Source organism: Brachyhypopomus gauderio, chromosome 17 (genome assembly GCF_052324685.1).
Source record: "Brachyhypopomus gauderio isolate BG-103 chromosome 17, BGAUD_0.2, whole genome shotgun sequence".
Taxonomy (NCBI): domain Eukaryota; kingdom Metazoa; phylum Chordata; class Actinopteri; order Gymnotiformes; family Hypopomidae; genus Brachyhypopomus; species Brachyhypopomus gauderio.
In genome coordinates this window covers 6150524-6165951 of record NC_135227.1, presented here as the reverse complement: position 1 = coordinate 6165951, position 15428 = coordinate 6150524, and the positions used below count along the sequence as shown (strand labels likewise).

The 15428-nt window shown below is 41.1% G+C and overlaps 1 protein-coding gene and 1 long non-coding RNA gene across 2 annotated transcripts in view; one reads left to right on the top strand and one right to left on the bottom strand.

Annotated features, from left to right (window-relative positions):
- The window catches only part of spred1 (sprouty related EVH1 domain containing 1), a 29396-nt gene extending 17138 nt beyond the window's left edge, over window positions 1-12258 (bottom strand). Inside the window, exon 1 of the mRNA XM_076978171.1 lies at window positions 11605-12258. Within this exon, the coding sequence (XP_076834286.1) occupies window positions 11605-11636 (32 nt within the window). The 5' untranslated portion in view covers window positions 11637-12258. The remainder of the gene's footprint in view (window positions 1-11604) is intronic.
- Window positions 12259-12329: 71 nt separating this feature from the next.
- LOC143480457 (uncharacterized) lies at window positions 12330-15139 on the top strand. Its single transcript, XR_013121828.1, has 3 exons — window positions 12330-12459; window positions 12529-12610; window positions 12784-15139. It is a non-coding gene; the product is annotated as an uncharacterized LOC143480457 (long non-coding RNA).
- Window positions 15140-15428: the final 289 nt, after the last annotated feature.

The window sequence follows — 15428 nt, the reverse complement described above, 5'->3', positions numbered from 1 at the left end:
CTCACACTAGTACAGTAGACTAGGCCCCATCTACATATGTTAGCACTAGGAAAATCATTTGAACTCACACTAGTACAGTAGACTAGGCCCCATCTACATATGTTAGCACTAGGAAAATCATCAGGAGTTACTACCTATGGTTAACTACCCTGAAACACAACGGTACGATCCCACCCTGCCGGACAAATTCTCTGGCTGGTGTAGTCACAAATGTCTAATCTCCATCTTTTTTTTGCTTTAATGGCAAGATACTAAGTTTAGCGTTTATTAAATTGTCGACTTTAATATAATAATGTAATAATATTTCCTCGCCAATTCTTTGGAGTCATTGCTGCTAGTAGTGGCTAACAACAGAACTGGCTATGGCTATGTTAGCTGCTCAGCAACGACACGGTAAACGACGTTTACTAAACGTGTTGACGTAGACGTATGTAAATCTCTTTTCTTTTATTGGACGATCTCGGCATGGGGCCAACACAATTGAGCCCCACAGCTTATTATTGGAAGTGCGCTGAGCATGCGCACAGCGTTTTCAACTGCTCACTTGGTTAGACAACGTGAAGACAACTTTTGAAGAAAATGTGTGTATATTATTTGTTACGTTGAATTGATCATGTCGTGAAATACGCCACAGCGACTTCTGGTTGTGCCGGGGTCTGTAGAATGTGTAGAATCACGCCTGCTCAGTAAGTTTACAATAACCCTGGTGTAAACATGACAGATCAAGGCTGAAATACCTCACAAAGTTTAGAATAGCCCTGGGGTAAATATGGTAGATAGATGCTCAAACACCCCACCAAGTTTAAAAATCTTTTAACCCATTTGAACTCTCTTCAAATCTACAACATTTGCACACAATGAACAGAGTGAACACACAATTCCATAACAAACACATACAGCTGTTCTCTGTTAAAGCTCTGCAAAAATAAGAAGCTCTAGAGAACCCAAAGAGCAAAAGGGCAGACAGATCTAACATAATGGGATGCACTGCACTTTCAAACCGGCCTAACACCCTCCTACCCCACTATCTCCAGCACACCCCCTCCCCCTCCACTCATCACATGCTCATTCCCTCTCTTTTCTCTCTCTTTCACACACACACAGACACACACACACACACACACACACACACACACACACACTTTCTCACACCAGTAAAGTCAGAATGAGAGCCACACAGTAATGAGCATAGAGACAAAGGTTGGGCTCTCTGCCCCCTCGCTGAGAGAGCAGAGCCGAAACGGAAGCAGACCAGCGACGAGCCCGAATCAGTCTGCTGGATGACTGATCTCCTTTCCGGGAAAAAAGAAAGAAAGAAAAAAAAAAGACCTAGAACGACAAAAGCATGAGCTGGAGTTTGGGCTTCAGAGAAGTCTCACTGAGCTCATGTTAAGCTTGCTCCAGACTGAGTGAACAGGGTCACATACTCAAGTCACTCCTTTAGGAACCATTAAGATGGCCCGATGGAACAGCAAGAAGAAGGAAGAAGGAAATTAGAGATCTTAAAACGGCATACACACTCAAACGTACAAACAAAAAACATAAAAATAAACAATAAATTGAATTTAAAAAAAACAAACAAACAAAAAAGTAAACAGGTAGAAGGTCCTGAGCACGTGAAATTATGGAAAAGGTCAGACTGATAAAAATCAAAAGTGTGTGTGTGTGTTTCACTGTGATCAGCAGGAATGTACAGCTTTGGCAAGGCTCATGTTCATCACGAACTTGCTCGGACAGAACCACACACGGGAGGACCGAGTAACACACCAGCAGTTTCAGTCCACATGTTTGTGTGGGCGCCTGCCTGAGGTGCTTGTTCCAGTAACATCCATGTACACAATTTCTGCTAATAATACAGGAAATTAAACATCAAACATGACATGATGATCATAGGGTTTCTACAGTCCAAGAGTGGTCAGTCTGGATTTTCACAACCATGTGCTAAACCAAGCGACCTAGGAAGCTCTGCGTGAGGAGGCGTGAGAGGAGCTCTCCCTCCCGGGCCTGAAACAGGAGGCTGGGGGATCCAGGGGCAGCCATTTCCTGCACTGACAAAAGGGGAGGAGGAGAGTGGTAGGATGTGGCCTGAGCCCTGGGTTCCTGCCAAGTCAACAGACCCCCCCCCCCCCCCCCCCCCCCCCTTGCCTCCACCCCAAACACCACCACCAACGTCCCCCAATTCACACAATGGCCGCTTCTCTGCTGAAATTTCACGTTATTGGATAGCAGGCCTGGATTTTTGTACTTTCCAATGTCCAGGCAGTGGGGCATGCTGGAGGAGAGACACGCTCTGCAAGCTAACGCTGGAAAAGCTCCTCTTTTCATTAGCATCAGAAAGGGAAAAATGTCGCCCCTCTTTCCTGTGCTGAACCAAAGGAGGCCTGTTAGGCTCCGCTGGCCTGCTTCCTTCACTGGAAAAAAAAAAAGAAAAAAAAAAGAGAGAGAGAGAGAGAGACTGGGGAAGAACACGGGTGGAATAATTTGCCCTCAGAGTAAATAAACGGTATTTCAAACTCAAGATGATTGTGATTTTGGAAGAGCAAAATAAACCATATCCTATCTTAGCGACAACGTCGGCCTGAGCTGTTAAATAATGACACAAACATTCTGATGAACAAATCTGAGTGTGCTGAGATGCACGTCAGGAGACTTGGCGATGAATGCCGTGCGCATTACTTCAACTGCTTCCGCAAACGTACTTTCAAATGTCAAAACTACACAGTTGGTAGCTTAGAAGACATCACTGAAAAGGGTCCCTCACCGTGCCATTATGGACAAACAGGTCATTCAGTTTGAGGAAGGTTCTCAGCAGAGGGTTCAAGCTCCACATGGTCTACGGAGATGCAGACTTTGTTAAGTTCTCTTAAAGAGACACCCGTCAGTGAAACCAATGCGTTTGTGGATCATTTAGCCAACCATACTGCTTATTTATCATAGGTATTATAGGTTATCATAGGTAAGCATGGCTCTGTGACCTGACACCACAATTCATTTCATCATCACAGTACCATTATAGAGCCAGACAAGGCTGTTGAGAAACACTGAGGCACATCTATGCTGTCCTGCCATTGGTCCACCTTTTGTACTTGAACACCAAATGTGCAACCAAACACAGGTCGAGTCTAGGTTAGTCTAGTCTAGTCTAGTCTAGTCTAGGTGTAGTCTAGGGAAGTCTATACTAAGCCATTAATTCATTCATTACAGCAAGAGATTTTAGAGAAATTCAAGGGAATAATCCAAGATGAAAGACTAAAAAAAAGAGTTTAGGTAATACCTAACTACATCTCATTAATATTACATGTATTACATTTTTATATACATATTCCAAGCAGTTTTGTGCTCAGTTTTGTCTATTAATTCCCTTTTGTGCATACGTTTGTTTTAGACCAAACATACTTAATAAGAATAGAACAGCCCTAGAAAAATAGGGCTAAGAATAGCACTCAGAAGAGTTTCATTATTAATGGTGCTTGAAGAGTTTGATTCGATACACTTTCATTCCCAAGTTTTTTATGGGCTACTTGTATTTCTGTTTGGATCAATATCAGATTAAAGTACAAATACTTTTACTTGATTGTAGTCTGTGGCCACTACACCCACCTCTGAGAAAAAGAAACATTAGCCAGTTTACACTCTAGAAGCTCAGTCAGCTTTAGTCACAGAACATATGAGTATTTACTATTATTGAACGTTGATAAGCAACCTCGGTTTTGCTTAAATGGTATCTCACCAATCTAGTCCTCAGTAGCCCAATAATGAGTAGTGTTAATCAAATGAACAGAATAGTAATTGGATATATGGCCTGTAAATGTACTTGTGTAATTTGAGAACTGTTGTCGGAGCAGTGTAAGAGTGGACAATTTATGAATGAAACAAATATAGTTAAACATGTACAAACATTAAGCAGCTACTTTAACTCACTAAAACATACTTCAAAGCAATAGTACACTGACAATACATTTGAACAATAAAGAAGTGGTCTCTTGCATATGACTACTTCAATTACCATTACAGAATAATGATCATCATAAGGCTTCACCACATCCATAGCCACTGAGGTCTGGATTTCGATATTTTCCCCAAAATGTATATAATAAATATTGCCTAAAAATAACTCACTGTAATTCTGTAAAAAATACTTCCTCATCTTTCACCCCAGCATCATTGCTGTACTGTGAGTGGATGATCTTGTCATTACTACAAAATGTTTACTCAAAATGGCAGTTCTGACGTCAACAAACTGTACAGGCAGCTCAATCCACCAAAGAGTAATGCTAGGAAACTAGAATTTGATTAGCGGACTGCTTAGTTTAGTGCCATTCACCCTAGATATTGGTGTCTCCAAATTCCTAGACAGATATGATGACACTAGCTAGCTACCATGGGATAGACTGATTTAAAGCTAGCAGCAAAACTGATGAAAATATAAAATTGCTAAAATTGATATTTTTTCATCCAATCCTGTTTGTGTAAAGAGTTTAAATGCATGTTAACGTGAGCTACCCCCCATTTTATTCTTTGCAAGATCCCAGCAGAGGCAAATAACATTTGCATATCAATTGACATGATAAAAGCCACACTGGCATTTGACAGAAAGGTAACATCAATGCTAAATAATCCTTGAAACATTTCTTATTCAAGTCCATTCATGTTTGGAATGTAACGTGGTGCATTGTCAACAATCAACATTCATACTGAATAATTCATGTAATTTCAGTGAGTCTACATACACATGGTTGAACTCTTAACATACATTTCTTGATTGGATGATTAGAGGTGTTGGGGGGTGGATCAGGTCCCTGAACCCCTTCACACTAGCTCAGTTTGGGTGTTTCTCAAACCCTGTGTACAGCCTTGCCCACCACTACAACAAAACCAACAAACTAAAACAATCTTTTCACATTGGCCATTTTCAGGTATGCATACATTGTGAGAAAGTGAGACAGAATGGTCGTCATGTGTTACAAATGTTGCCAAGTTCTCATGCAGATCTGCTGGGGGGTGGCGAACATAAATTGTTACCGGGGCGGTTGTATATATACCGTATATATAACCGTCAGTGCAGATGGACGATAGCCTGTCATTCATCCACTACTTTTTAATGTCATGCGATCTACCCCAATTCCTTCGCGATCGACCGACACTTCCTTCGCGATTGACCGATCGACGTAATGGGCACCCCTGATCTATATGAAAGAGTATACCAAACCCATGAGTAGTAATTCTGTTATTTTTAATTAACTATTTTGCCTAGTGTGTATAACAAACCAGTGCTTCTATTTAAAAAGCAACCATAGTGTTCTAAGAAGAAAGCAAGGCTACACTATTTAGTCTGAAAGACGAAGCACCTGAGGTTTGCCCTGAATTCACCCTGAAAGCACCTGAGGTTCGCCCTGAATTCACCCTGAAAGCACCTGAGGTTCGCCCTGAATTCACCCTGAAAGCACCTGAGGTTCACCCTGAATTCACCCTGAAAGCACCTGAAGTTCACCCTGAATTCACCCTGAAAGCACCTGAAGTTCACCCTGAATTCCAGGTGATCATCATCTGGCCTCACAGTCCTCCAGTGAATCTGAGAAGCGAGTGACATGTTTCAAATTGAAACCAGTCATTCTGTTTTTCTGTTTAGTCCTGTGCATTTATTTCAGTGTGTTTACCCAGCCCTTCAAAATCTCTTAAAATGAAGGTCTTAAAAAGTAAAAAAAAAAAAAAAAAAAAACTTCAGAAATCATTTATTCCCACTGTTCACATTTGTATTAGATTAGTGTTTGTGCTAAATGTCAAAAGAAATATACTGTCTTACTGTCAGACTGCACATTGCTAAAGTTTGGAACTGAGTAACTTAGGCCTATGATGTAACATAAATGCATTAAGAGATTGAAATAATGCGTACAAGTCAGTCCCATGATTTACACCAACACATCCCATTTGATGCTGTAATAAATCCCAAAACAGGACTACCAAAAAAGTGCGCCGCTCAGGGTATGGCGCCATCCGCTTTGTGTCTCACGGCAAAATGAACTCATCTTTTTGGAAAGCAACCTCAGCGTCAGCCTTCTAGTGCCCAGCGCCGTGGCAACACGAGAAATCAAGTCCTCCTGTCGGTACACCAATAGCAAAGAACCATTCTCAAGCATCAATCACGCCACATACTGAGATGATCTTAATTTAAACCGCAAGCATTTGGAAAATTAAAACCTTGCACTACGCTCGCAGAAAGAGAAGAACCGCAGATTTGCAGTGCGGCAGCACGCCCGGGAGCTTTGATGTTGGAGGACTCTCCTGGGATGCTTGTCTGCTTGCCAGAGCAAACGTGCATAGCCGAGCCAATGGGACGAGGACGCGGGGTGTCCTGTGGCGAGCGCCCGCACGGGCCTGTCCACCGCCAGGCGAAGGGGTTAAAGAGCCCGAACCCGTCTCCCCGTTTCCCTCTTCAGAACGTCTCCAGTACGACTCTGTGAACTTTGCTCTTTATTTTCCTACTTTCCCCTCTTACTTTTGTCAGTGATTCAACAGCTCTCCCTTCCTGCCCGCACCAGGCCTGCAGTGTGCACAAGGCAGTCGGGCACTACTGCAGCTGCTGAGGGTTTGCACACCGCCCGCGTGCTCCAGCAAACACACCTCTGTCCGCCGTGTCTCTGAGAGGTGCTGGGAATTCAAACAAACAACCTTCAAACAAGGTTGAAATTGGAGCAATTCAGCATGTCAAATCACAGGACTTCTTGCAACCTGGCAAGCTCACTGATGAGGTAAGTGATTCTTCCAGCTAACCTAAGACTCAGTACAGAGTCTGTTCTGTGGGCTGCTCTCATTTTAATATGCAGGCTTGACTCTTGGTAGGTCTCTATCAGATGGGTTTACATTACAGTTTCTGTATGTCCAAGTTGCCAGGCTATTCATACATGGAGTAAATGATTATAGTACAGCCCTGTCTGTACACTGAGCCTGTATCAAAATGTCAGGGAAAACATCAAAATGTCAGGGGAAAAAATTATGTAAAATAAGATAATTTGATTTTTAATTAAAAGTATTTTTCTTTTGTCAAGTTTTGAGTCTGAAATAACAGCTGCTACCGGGTTTGGGGTCTCCACCAAAGGCAAGACAATATTCTCAGGGAAACCATGTACATATACAAAAATCTCCCTCTTTTGCAAAGACACCTAACCACATCCACTCACGGGCAGGCACGCACATTTTATTCTTCCCGTTTTCAAAGAGTGTGGAGACTGAATCAAAAGCACAAGGATTCAGATTTACATCTGTAACCTGTTAGGTCTGTGGCCTCAGAGGAAGGAGCAGCCTTAACACAGCAGCCAGTGAGGCAAGGCCTTCATCAAGCCCAAGCCTATGGGCCGATATGCATTTAAAGGAAGTTCAGCGTGTTTGATGTCACTCTGTGAGTCAAGGCAATGTGACATCACCAGTTCCCACCCCCAACAACAAACAATTATTGCATCATAAGTAGGTTTCTTTTTGCTTAGTAATACAAAGGTGACAGCGGATTTAAACAATATAATGACACAGCCACAGCATTTAAGAAATGATATTATAGGCATGTGACAGGAATTCTTTCTTTGCTCTGTTCCTGATACTAAAATACTAAAAGGAAATGAGAGAGATGTGAGGAAACTGCTTCACATCTTTAAGTTTGACCATGAGAACTAACAACAAGCCTGCAGAACTTCCTTTTTAAGCAGGGACCACTGGTCAGCATCTCTGTTAACTCCTCCCTCGCCTTGATCAAGATAAAATGCTTAAACCCCAAACACAACAATAATCAATTTGCAGTATTATAAAATCAGGATAATATTCACTACTTTAGTCTCTTTGTGTATCATGCTATAAATCCGGAATGAAAAAACATACACATCAAGACGTGTCCTCTACTACCTGTTCAGATCACACTCTGAACACAGCACCAACCATTTAACCAACCGTTTAACCCAGACGAAGCACCATGTTAAGTCAGTACAGGATGCGATCGGATGAACCCCCCTCAGTTTGCTTTACTTGTGCAACACTTAGAAGCCTTACATGAAACCTAAAAGGTAATGTGACTGGTGAATGGAAAAAAATTATCATCTAATTATCTTGTAATCAGCCCTGAGCAAAAGTTCATCCAGCCCTCCCGTGAGAAACCTGTTTCTAATCATTCAGCCAGCAGAGCTGTCAAAACCACTGTCACAGGAAATACAGATGTTGCCAAATTAAACTACGGTGTGAAAGAAATGTTGTGTGCATAAAGGTGCCCTGGGGAGGGACGCATGTCCAGGACACACCCTACTGTCTGACATTTGTTGATTATAGGTGAAGTACTAAAGATATCAGTAAAGCATGAAGTCAACAAAGCCTCATGTCAGAAATGTCTACATTAAGGGCAAAGAAGCAAATACTGATGGCTATCCAGAACTGGCTCTATTGTACACTTACACTAGGATTCTTTCATATGCGAGAGGCACACCCTAAGCCCAGGCTATCCCAAAAGCTACGAGCAACATAGACCTCCACTTAGTCCCTAAATAGGAAAAAAACAGGCTAATGTATTTCCCCATGTGCTGGGAAGCACACTCCCTTGCAGTTCTTTTCATGGGCCAGCCAGTGTTTGCAACAGCATTTATATTTTATTAGAGGGATAACCAAATCATTTAAGAAGCTCAGAGTATGAGGGCATAAATATCTTAATATCTTCATTGTAAAGTCTGCAAAAATATCAGTGTCAATTAAAACGCTCATTAAGGGCTCAGGTTTGAGGTTCTATCAGTAGAGCTTGTAAACAGGGGACTTAAGTGTGACTTGATCCAACCCATTCTTCTTGTTGTGCAATACATTTGTGCATTACGCATTTTGTACAAGAAGACAAAACTTTGGCTTTAAAATATGCAAGAGTCCTGTGATGTTGCCAGTGACGTTAAGCGGGAGCAAGCGTACGTTATGTTAGAATCTGCAGCATATTGGTGTGTATATTGGCTGCTCCAACCTCAACACTTTCATTCCTCCCAAATAGTGCTGCACCAATGTACTGAACATAGTTCACAATTTTTGGCGTTTTTCTTGTCCCAGTGAATGATGCACATGAATAATACACAGATGATCTGACCAAGCATACATCTATGCACTTCCTGTTATTTTGTGGCCCTTGGCCCAGTATTCAAATTTGCCTACATTCTGTATGGTCATCAAGGGTCATAGGTCATAGTCCTCTGGGGAAAACTGGGTCCCTCTGAACCATCTATGCATCCTCTATATCAATATATTATTTTATATATTATATTATAATATATATATTATATAAGTGTAGCAAGCAATCACTGTTGAAGCAGACACTTCCCAGTAATAAAGGATATTTCTGCCAGTATGTTTATTCTCATTCCCCTACTGACATTTTAGTGTCTACATCACCACTTCAGACTTCACCACCTGTGACAAATTGATTTGTCATGTAATTAGCTGTGCTACGCTTAAAATAATTAGAAATTGAGGTGTGGAAATGTGATAAATCTAATATGTATCATTTTAAACACGTGTGATCTCAAACAAAGAAAATGTATATACATGTTTATTTATATATGGAAATAATCTAAAGCATCCTCAAGTATATGGTTTCTAAATGTTACCAGGAGTTACCAAACAGCAACACACACATGCAGCACCCACACTTTGCTGCTTTGAAGTAATGAACAAAAAAATTTTAACTTTTATAATATTTTAAACAGAACAATTGGGGATATATCGCTATTGCAGATCTTGCATGTGTTTATTTTGAGAGGTGGCAAAATGAACACAGCATCACAGATGAGACAGAATGTCCCCACAAACACCAAACAGTGAGGTATTCTCACGGAAGTGTATGTTATCACGACACGGACCACTCTAGTTGCCTTTCGATATCACTCATGTTCCACTCAAAGAGCAGGCCTTATAGGACAGTTTTATTTATATCAAAGAAGAGGAAATGTTTTAAATAGCAGCAGCTTTTTTTTTCATCTCCACCACAACAGGCACTGTGCACAAGCCATGGTACCTGAGAAGCATTTAATCAAACCAAAAGACATCAACATGTCATTCCAGTATAAGAGCAACATCCAAAAATCTTAAAACCCTATCACAGACTGACCTATACTTCATCAGATTAAAAAACCAGCAGCAAAAGCAACTAACAATGCTTGTGGAAGCACATGAGTTTAAGGACAAATAGTTCCTGCATTATATCAATGGATCTGATACATGAGAAAATCGCGAGAGAAAAAATGGGCGTTCCACTGACACAAGGCAAAGAAAATCTGTAGTGGGCACGTCATAATTTATCGCAGCCGTCAAACCCCTAATCAAAAGCGCCAAAAGCGATATAAACGTATATGATGTGCCAAAAAAATATTTGTCATCCGACAAGAATGCCAGATGCGATCTTCGTTTGACTCCCTGTTCGGCTTGGAGACACAGTGTACAGTACAGCTCGGTGTGAATGAGCACCCAGGTACTTTATGAATGGAGGCGGTCACGTGGTCGCAGCACCTCCCGAGCAGATTTTCTCAGTGACTGTCAACAAGCGCACGCAAGCGATCAGCCCATTAAAAAAACATGGATATGCCTTGAAAAATAACGTCAAGACAAAAATAACGACACTTCTGCTTAGCATAAATCGCAAATGTGCTCTTCTCTACTTCAAATTAAGACCAATTCAGGGGCCAGGAACGGTCGTTTTGGCATTTTTATGAATGAGGATTGTGATATGCAAATGAGAGTGATTGAGAAAAATATGGCGTCCATAGCTTCTTTGAGCCTGACATTGCGGTAATGAACACGCAAACAAAAATAAATATGCATTACGCACAAAAATAACACCATTATATATGTCGAAATAAATATATCTACCGTGGCACAGCCATGGCTATGGGTTTTATAAGATGAAATCTAATTCTTGGTACACAGATGCAGTTATATTTAGCCAGTGTAGAAGGACATTTAGAGCACGTCTATTATTCTCTCTGCTGATATTTATTGTGTTCGTATTTTTTTGCAACTTTTCTCCGGTTCAACGCGATGGTGCTGGATAAGTATTTATCACACTGCCCTTTATATTGGCACTGGTAACAGCTACACCGCTGATATTACCAAATCTGATAATACTAATAACATATAATACCTAATGGGCTTTTTTTGTGAACTAACTTATCAGATCTCTGCGCTCTATGTGTAGACGCAGGGCAGATAAAACATGAAGATGATACAAATACAGCCTATCTGGACTGTTTGGGATATTTTACGTGATTGTTGAAATGGGCCTTCAAACTAAATTACGTAGTTTTTGATCCATATGAGTATGATATATAGAAATATGAAACATCCTTTGCTGAATGTCTATCCTGGCGTCACTGAGGTGGCAGTGTTAACAAACCAATAGTTAATGATGGTTAATCATTGCAAAGTATTAAATCGCCCAAGTCATTCAGTAAATGGATCTCCTGTCAGCTTTCCGCAGTATCTCAGAACAAATACATGGTTTGCTAGCCCCCCAAAAGCCCCAAATAGTGTAGACGGTCCCCCTGAAGACTCCAGAGATGGAGCAGACACGACCGGGACCAGCAGCTCGGACCACATACTTACTCGCTGTTTGGATTTGCCGAATCTTCGCTCATTTTCTTCTCACGGGGATCCAAATCCTGGAAATAGCATCGACGACGCAGTCAAGGCGGGGAAATAAACCGCAAAATTCACCATTTTCGATCGCAATCTAAGGGACTTGTTCGTGAAGCCGTCTAACGTTACGGGCGCTGGAGGATCCCACGGGCGAGTTCAGAACCAGAAGAGTGACCCTAACCACTGATTTGTATCTTCCCAATGAGCCAAATCCATTTGTGACCGAGTGTCCATCCTCATTATTCCCTTCTGCTAAGATCGAGATTCCAGGGACGTCTCAATCGTCAAAGTGCACAAAAACCGCACAATTTCGCACAATTTCTAACCGGTTCGCTAGCGTTGGACCTACAGCCTCGCCAACTTAGTTTTAGCCAACACTTGAAAACAGAAAACACCGTTGCTTCTGTATAACGTGCTATATATATTTATATAGCACGTTATACAGATAGATATATACATATATATCTTTGACAGACTCAAAAAGAGCGAGCACGAATTCAGGATGTCTTTAAAAAAAGGTAATAATCACGAAACGAAAAGGAAAAAAACACATGCAAAAGAATAGATTAATGTGATCTCCTCGGGAAGTTCAGAGGATCTGCTCTACACGAACTCCATTTTCAACTCAGGCGATGCACATCGGAAAACTGGGCGGAAGCGTTGACCTCACCGCTCCGCGGAAATCCTTCCGCCACAAAGCACAAATAAAACAGTTAACCAACAGTAAATATTTTAGAATAAGTGACGTTGTTTGACGTTTTACCCATATAACGTAGTTTCCTAATTGTCCCCGTCATCACGCTTACTGGCTTACTGGGAACGGTAAGATTTTCTTTAATAGTTATTTTCAAATAGTCCCCATCGGTTCCAAAAAGAAGTTTCCCCATGCAGGCAGTGAGGAGAAGGCGAGAGAAGATGGTGATGGACGCGACGACTCTGGGACGCACTCAGTGTCTTCCATCAAGCAGCCATGGTAAACACGACGGGCTACTTTAACTTTTTATTTTTGTTTCTGGACAGCCCATAGTCACCATTTCACCATTATGTAAACATTTTTTATCAATAAGAGGGAGCAGGGGGTGAGGGCGATGGTAAGTGTGAGTGAGTGAGTGGCATGTAAACGAAAAGATTTTCTCTCTTTTTTAGTCTTGACTTCGGATCATTTGTGTGGTCTCGGAGCTGTGGAGCGGAAGTGGTCCGACAAAGCCAAATTAATAGCAACTCCAGAAGCCCCTTTGAATGGAACAAGCCCGCTGTGATGTTTATCCAATGAGATCCATATGTAAAGTTGCTTTAGATTGACAGCGGATCAATAAATCTGAACCAGTGCTTAATGTGCACTGAAGGTAATGGAAATAACAGTTTAGTGTCTAATCAACTTTATATTACTTAGACAATCTCACTGAAATAACACATTCCTTACTAAATGACAAGAACAGATTTTTATTATGTTATTGGATATACTGGACTAACTCAAAACCGAATTTGCATAAGCCACTGGCGATATGACTATTTTCCAAAGGACTACGAGGCCAAAGCAAATCTAGTGGCAAATTATGTAAGGGATTTTGGGTCTCTTCTGTGTAAAACCTATGAAATCAAACTAAATGACTCTGCTTGGTTGTCATAGTGACGATATGTTATATGAGATGTTTCTTTGTGTTTCTCTGGCTTGGGGTACAGTTAAAGCCACAAACCTTATGACAAGCAATACTACAAATCTACGTTTTATTTGCAATCTTGTAAAAAAATACACGTATGGGGGCATAAATGCCCTAACTGCTAAAAAGTTAATAAAAGAGAGATATTTTCATAATAAGTTTCCATTATGAGACACATCTCAAATATAGTAGCTGATGTCTCCCCCTTAACAGAAATACAATGACCATCTTTGAAATTTCCCAAAAACATGCTTCTATCCTTCTGAGTATTCAGAGTTCTGGACATCAGTCTGCTTTCTCATGCCACAAATATGGGTGCTAATGCATTTCCTGTGTTGATCACGCTGCAAAACATATCAAACACAGGCCCACAGGATGTGGCTAAAGAAAAAAACGTCCAACAGAGGTGCTGCTGTTTTGATTTCTTATTGTAGTTATTCAAAAGTTATGATTTAAAATAGTCATTTTTAAATAAAACTGGAGAAAGTTTCATTTAGTTTACTTATAATAGAAGTGAATAGTTTTTTCTATTGGCATTTTTTCTATGGCATTTTTATGGGTTATTTAAAATAAATTGATTTGTTTGTTAGGTGGTAAATGTGTTAAGGTGGTAAATGTTTTAAGGTGGTGCTGCTTTGTAAAAAATAGTCCGTGAAGTCAGCGGTTGTATTGTATTGTATTGCCACTCTTAAGTATGCGTTCTCTAATCCTCCTTCTCCTTCCATCTGTTTAACTAATCCCAATGTAGCATTAAATGTTCTGGAAAATGTTTTCTTTCTAATGTCTTTGCGATACAAGTAATCTGAACCAGGTCGCACCTGCAGACATATCTGAGAACATGGCACTCATAGGCTTGATACTATCTGCCCTGGATGTATAAGGCATGCCATGAGCTCTTATTTAGCCACACATTTCTTTTCCACGCCACCCTGTTCAGATCTTTACATGCATACCTCCCTGCATGGAATTTCTTCCCTTTGGAGGTAACAGGTCTCACGTAACGGGAAGAAAGCCAGCGAGAAGAGTGAGCCCACGGGCCGGTGTCGACTTCACGGCTCCGTCACCTGACCGCGGTGTTGGGAGCTGTTACTGCGGGCCTGCCCCTCCAAGAGCTCGGCCTGTCAGGTATGCTAATTGCAGGTTGGATACAAAAAGGTGTTGAAGTCTAGGCGAGGAGGGTGCGGCCTTTGGTATGCTTCCTGGTACGGTACACAAGGCCTATCGACCTGTGAAAGTAGCAAACGGGTCTTAACGTTGCATAATGTATAAGGTCACTGAGGTCGATTGATATTGCTCATCTTATTTTTGGTCATTTAAACATCAGATAAGGAGCTTTGTTTGTAGCGTTGAGTACAATTATGCATTACTAAATCATGCAGTATTCTATCATGAACATCATAACTGTAAGGTTATCTGATATTATTTTTAACTGAAAAGAAATATTTGATGCTGGGTGTTGCTCTGTCTATGTGGAGGGATTAGCATTTAGGAGGGTATGCTAAAATGCATTTTTCATTTACAAACCTTGCTAATACAAGGCATGTTTGATTGCTAATCAAAAGTTGATAACTTCCATTTAAATAATTCATCAGCAAAATGGACATAGTGGATGGGGCTATTTGTCAAACACAAAGAGGATGTTCACAGGAAGAGGAAATGAAATTGACCTCAACAGCACTAGCAGGAAAATACATGTGATTTCTTCAATACGTTGTCTTGAAGAGATGTGTTGTGATTTTGCAATGTTTTTTATACTTCCTGATTGATTCTGTCTTCCAAAAAAAACCCCCATACCACAAAGCCACCTGGGTTAGCAGTAAAAATGCCTCATCAGTGCATTCTCTAAAGACCCGGAGACAATATGGGTTTCCCCCTTCACAAGTTCAGCTGTGCAAACCGCCCTAATCTCTCCAGATTCTTTTGGGAGCGACCGGCAGTCCTTAAAAAGCAGCATTGTATCCAGATTATTTGATTGTTTTCAGATGTTGTAGGGTCAATAGGATGGCACAGGACTGTTCAGATTCTTGGGACAAGAGTTGGGCTATATAGCCTATGGGTCCAAATGGGATCCACCAGGACACTGGTAATGGATATACAACTATTGAAATCACCCCTCCAGTGCTAGATTAT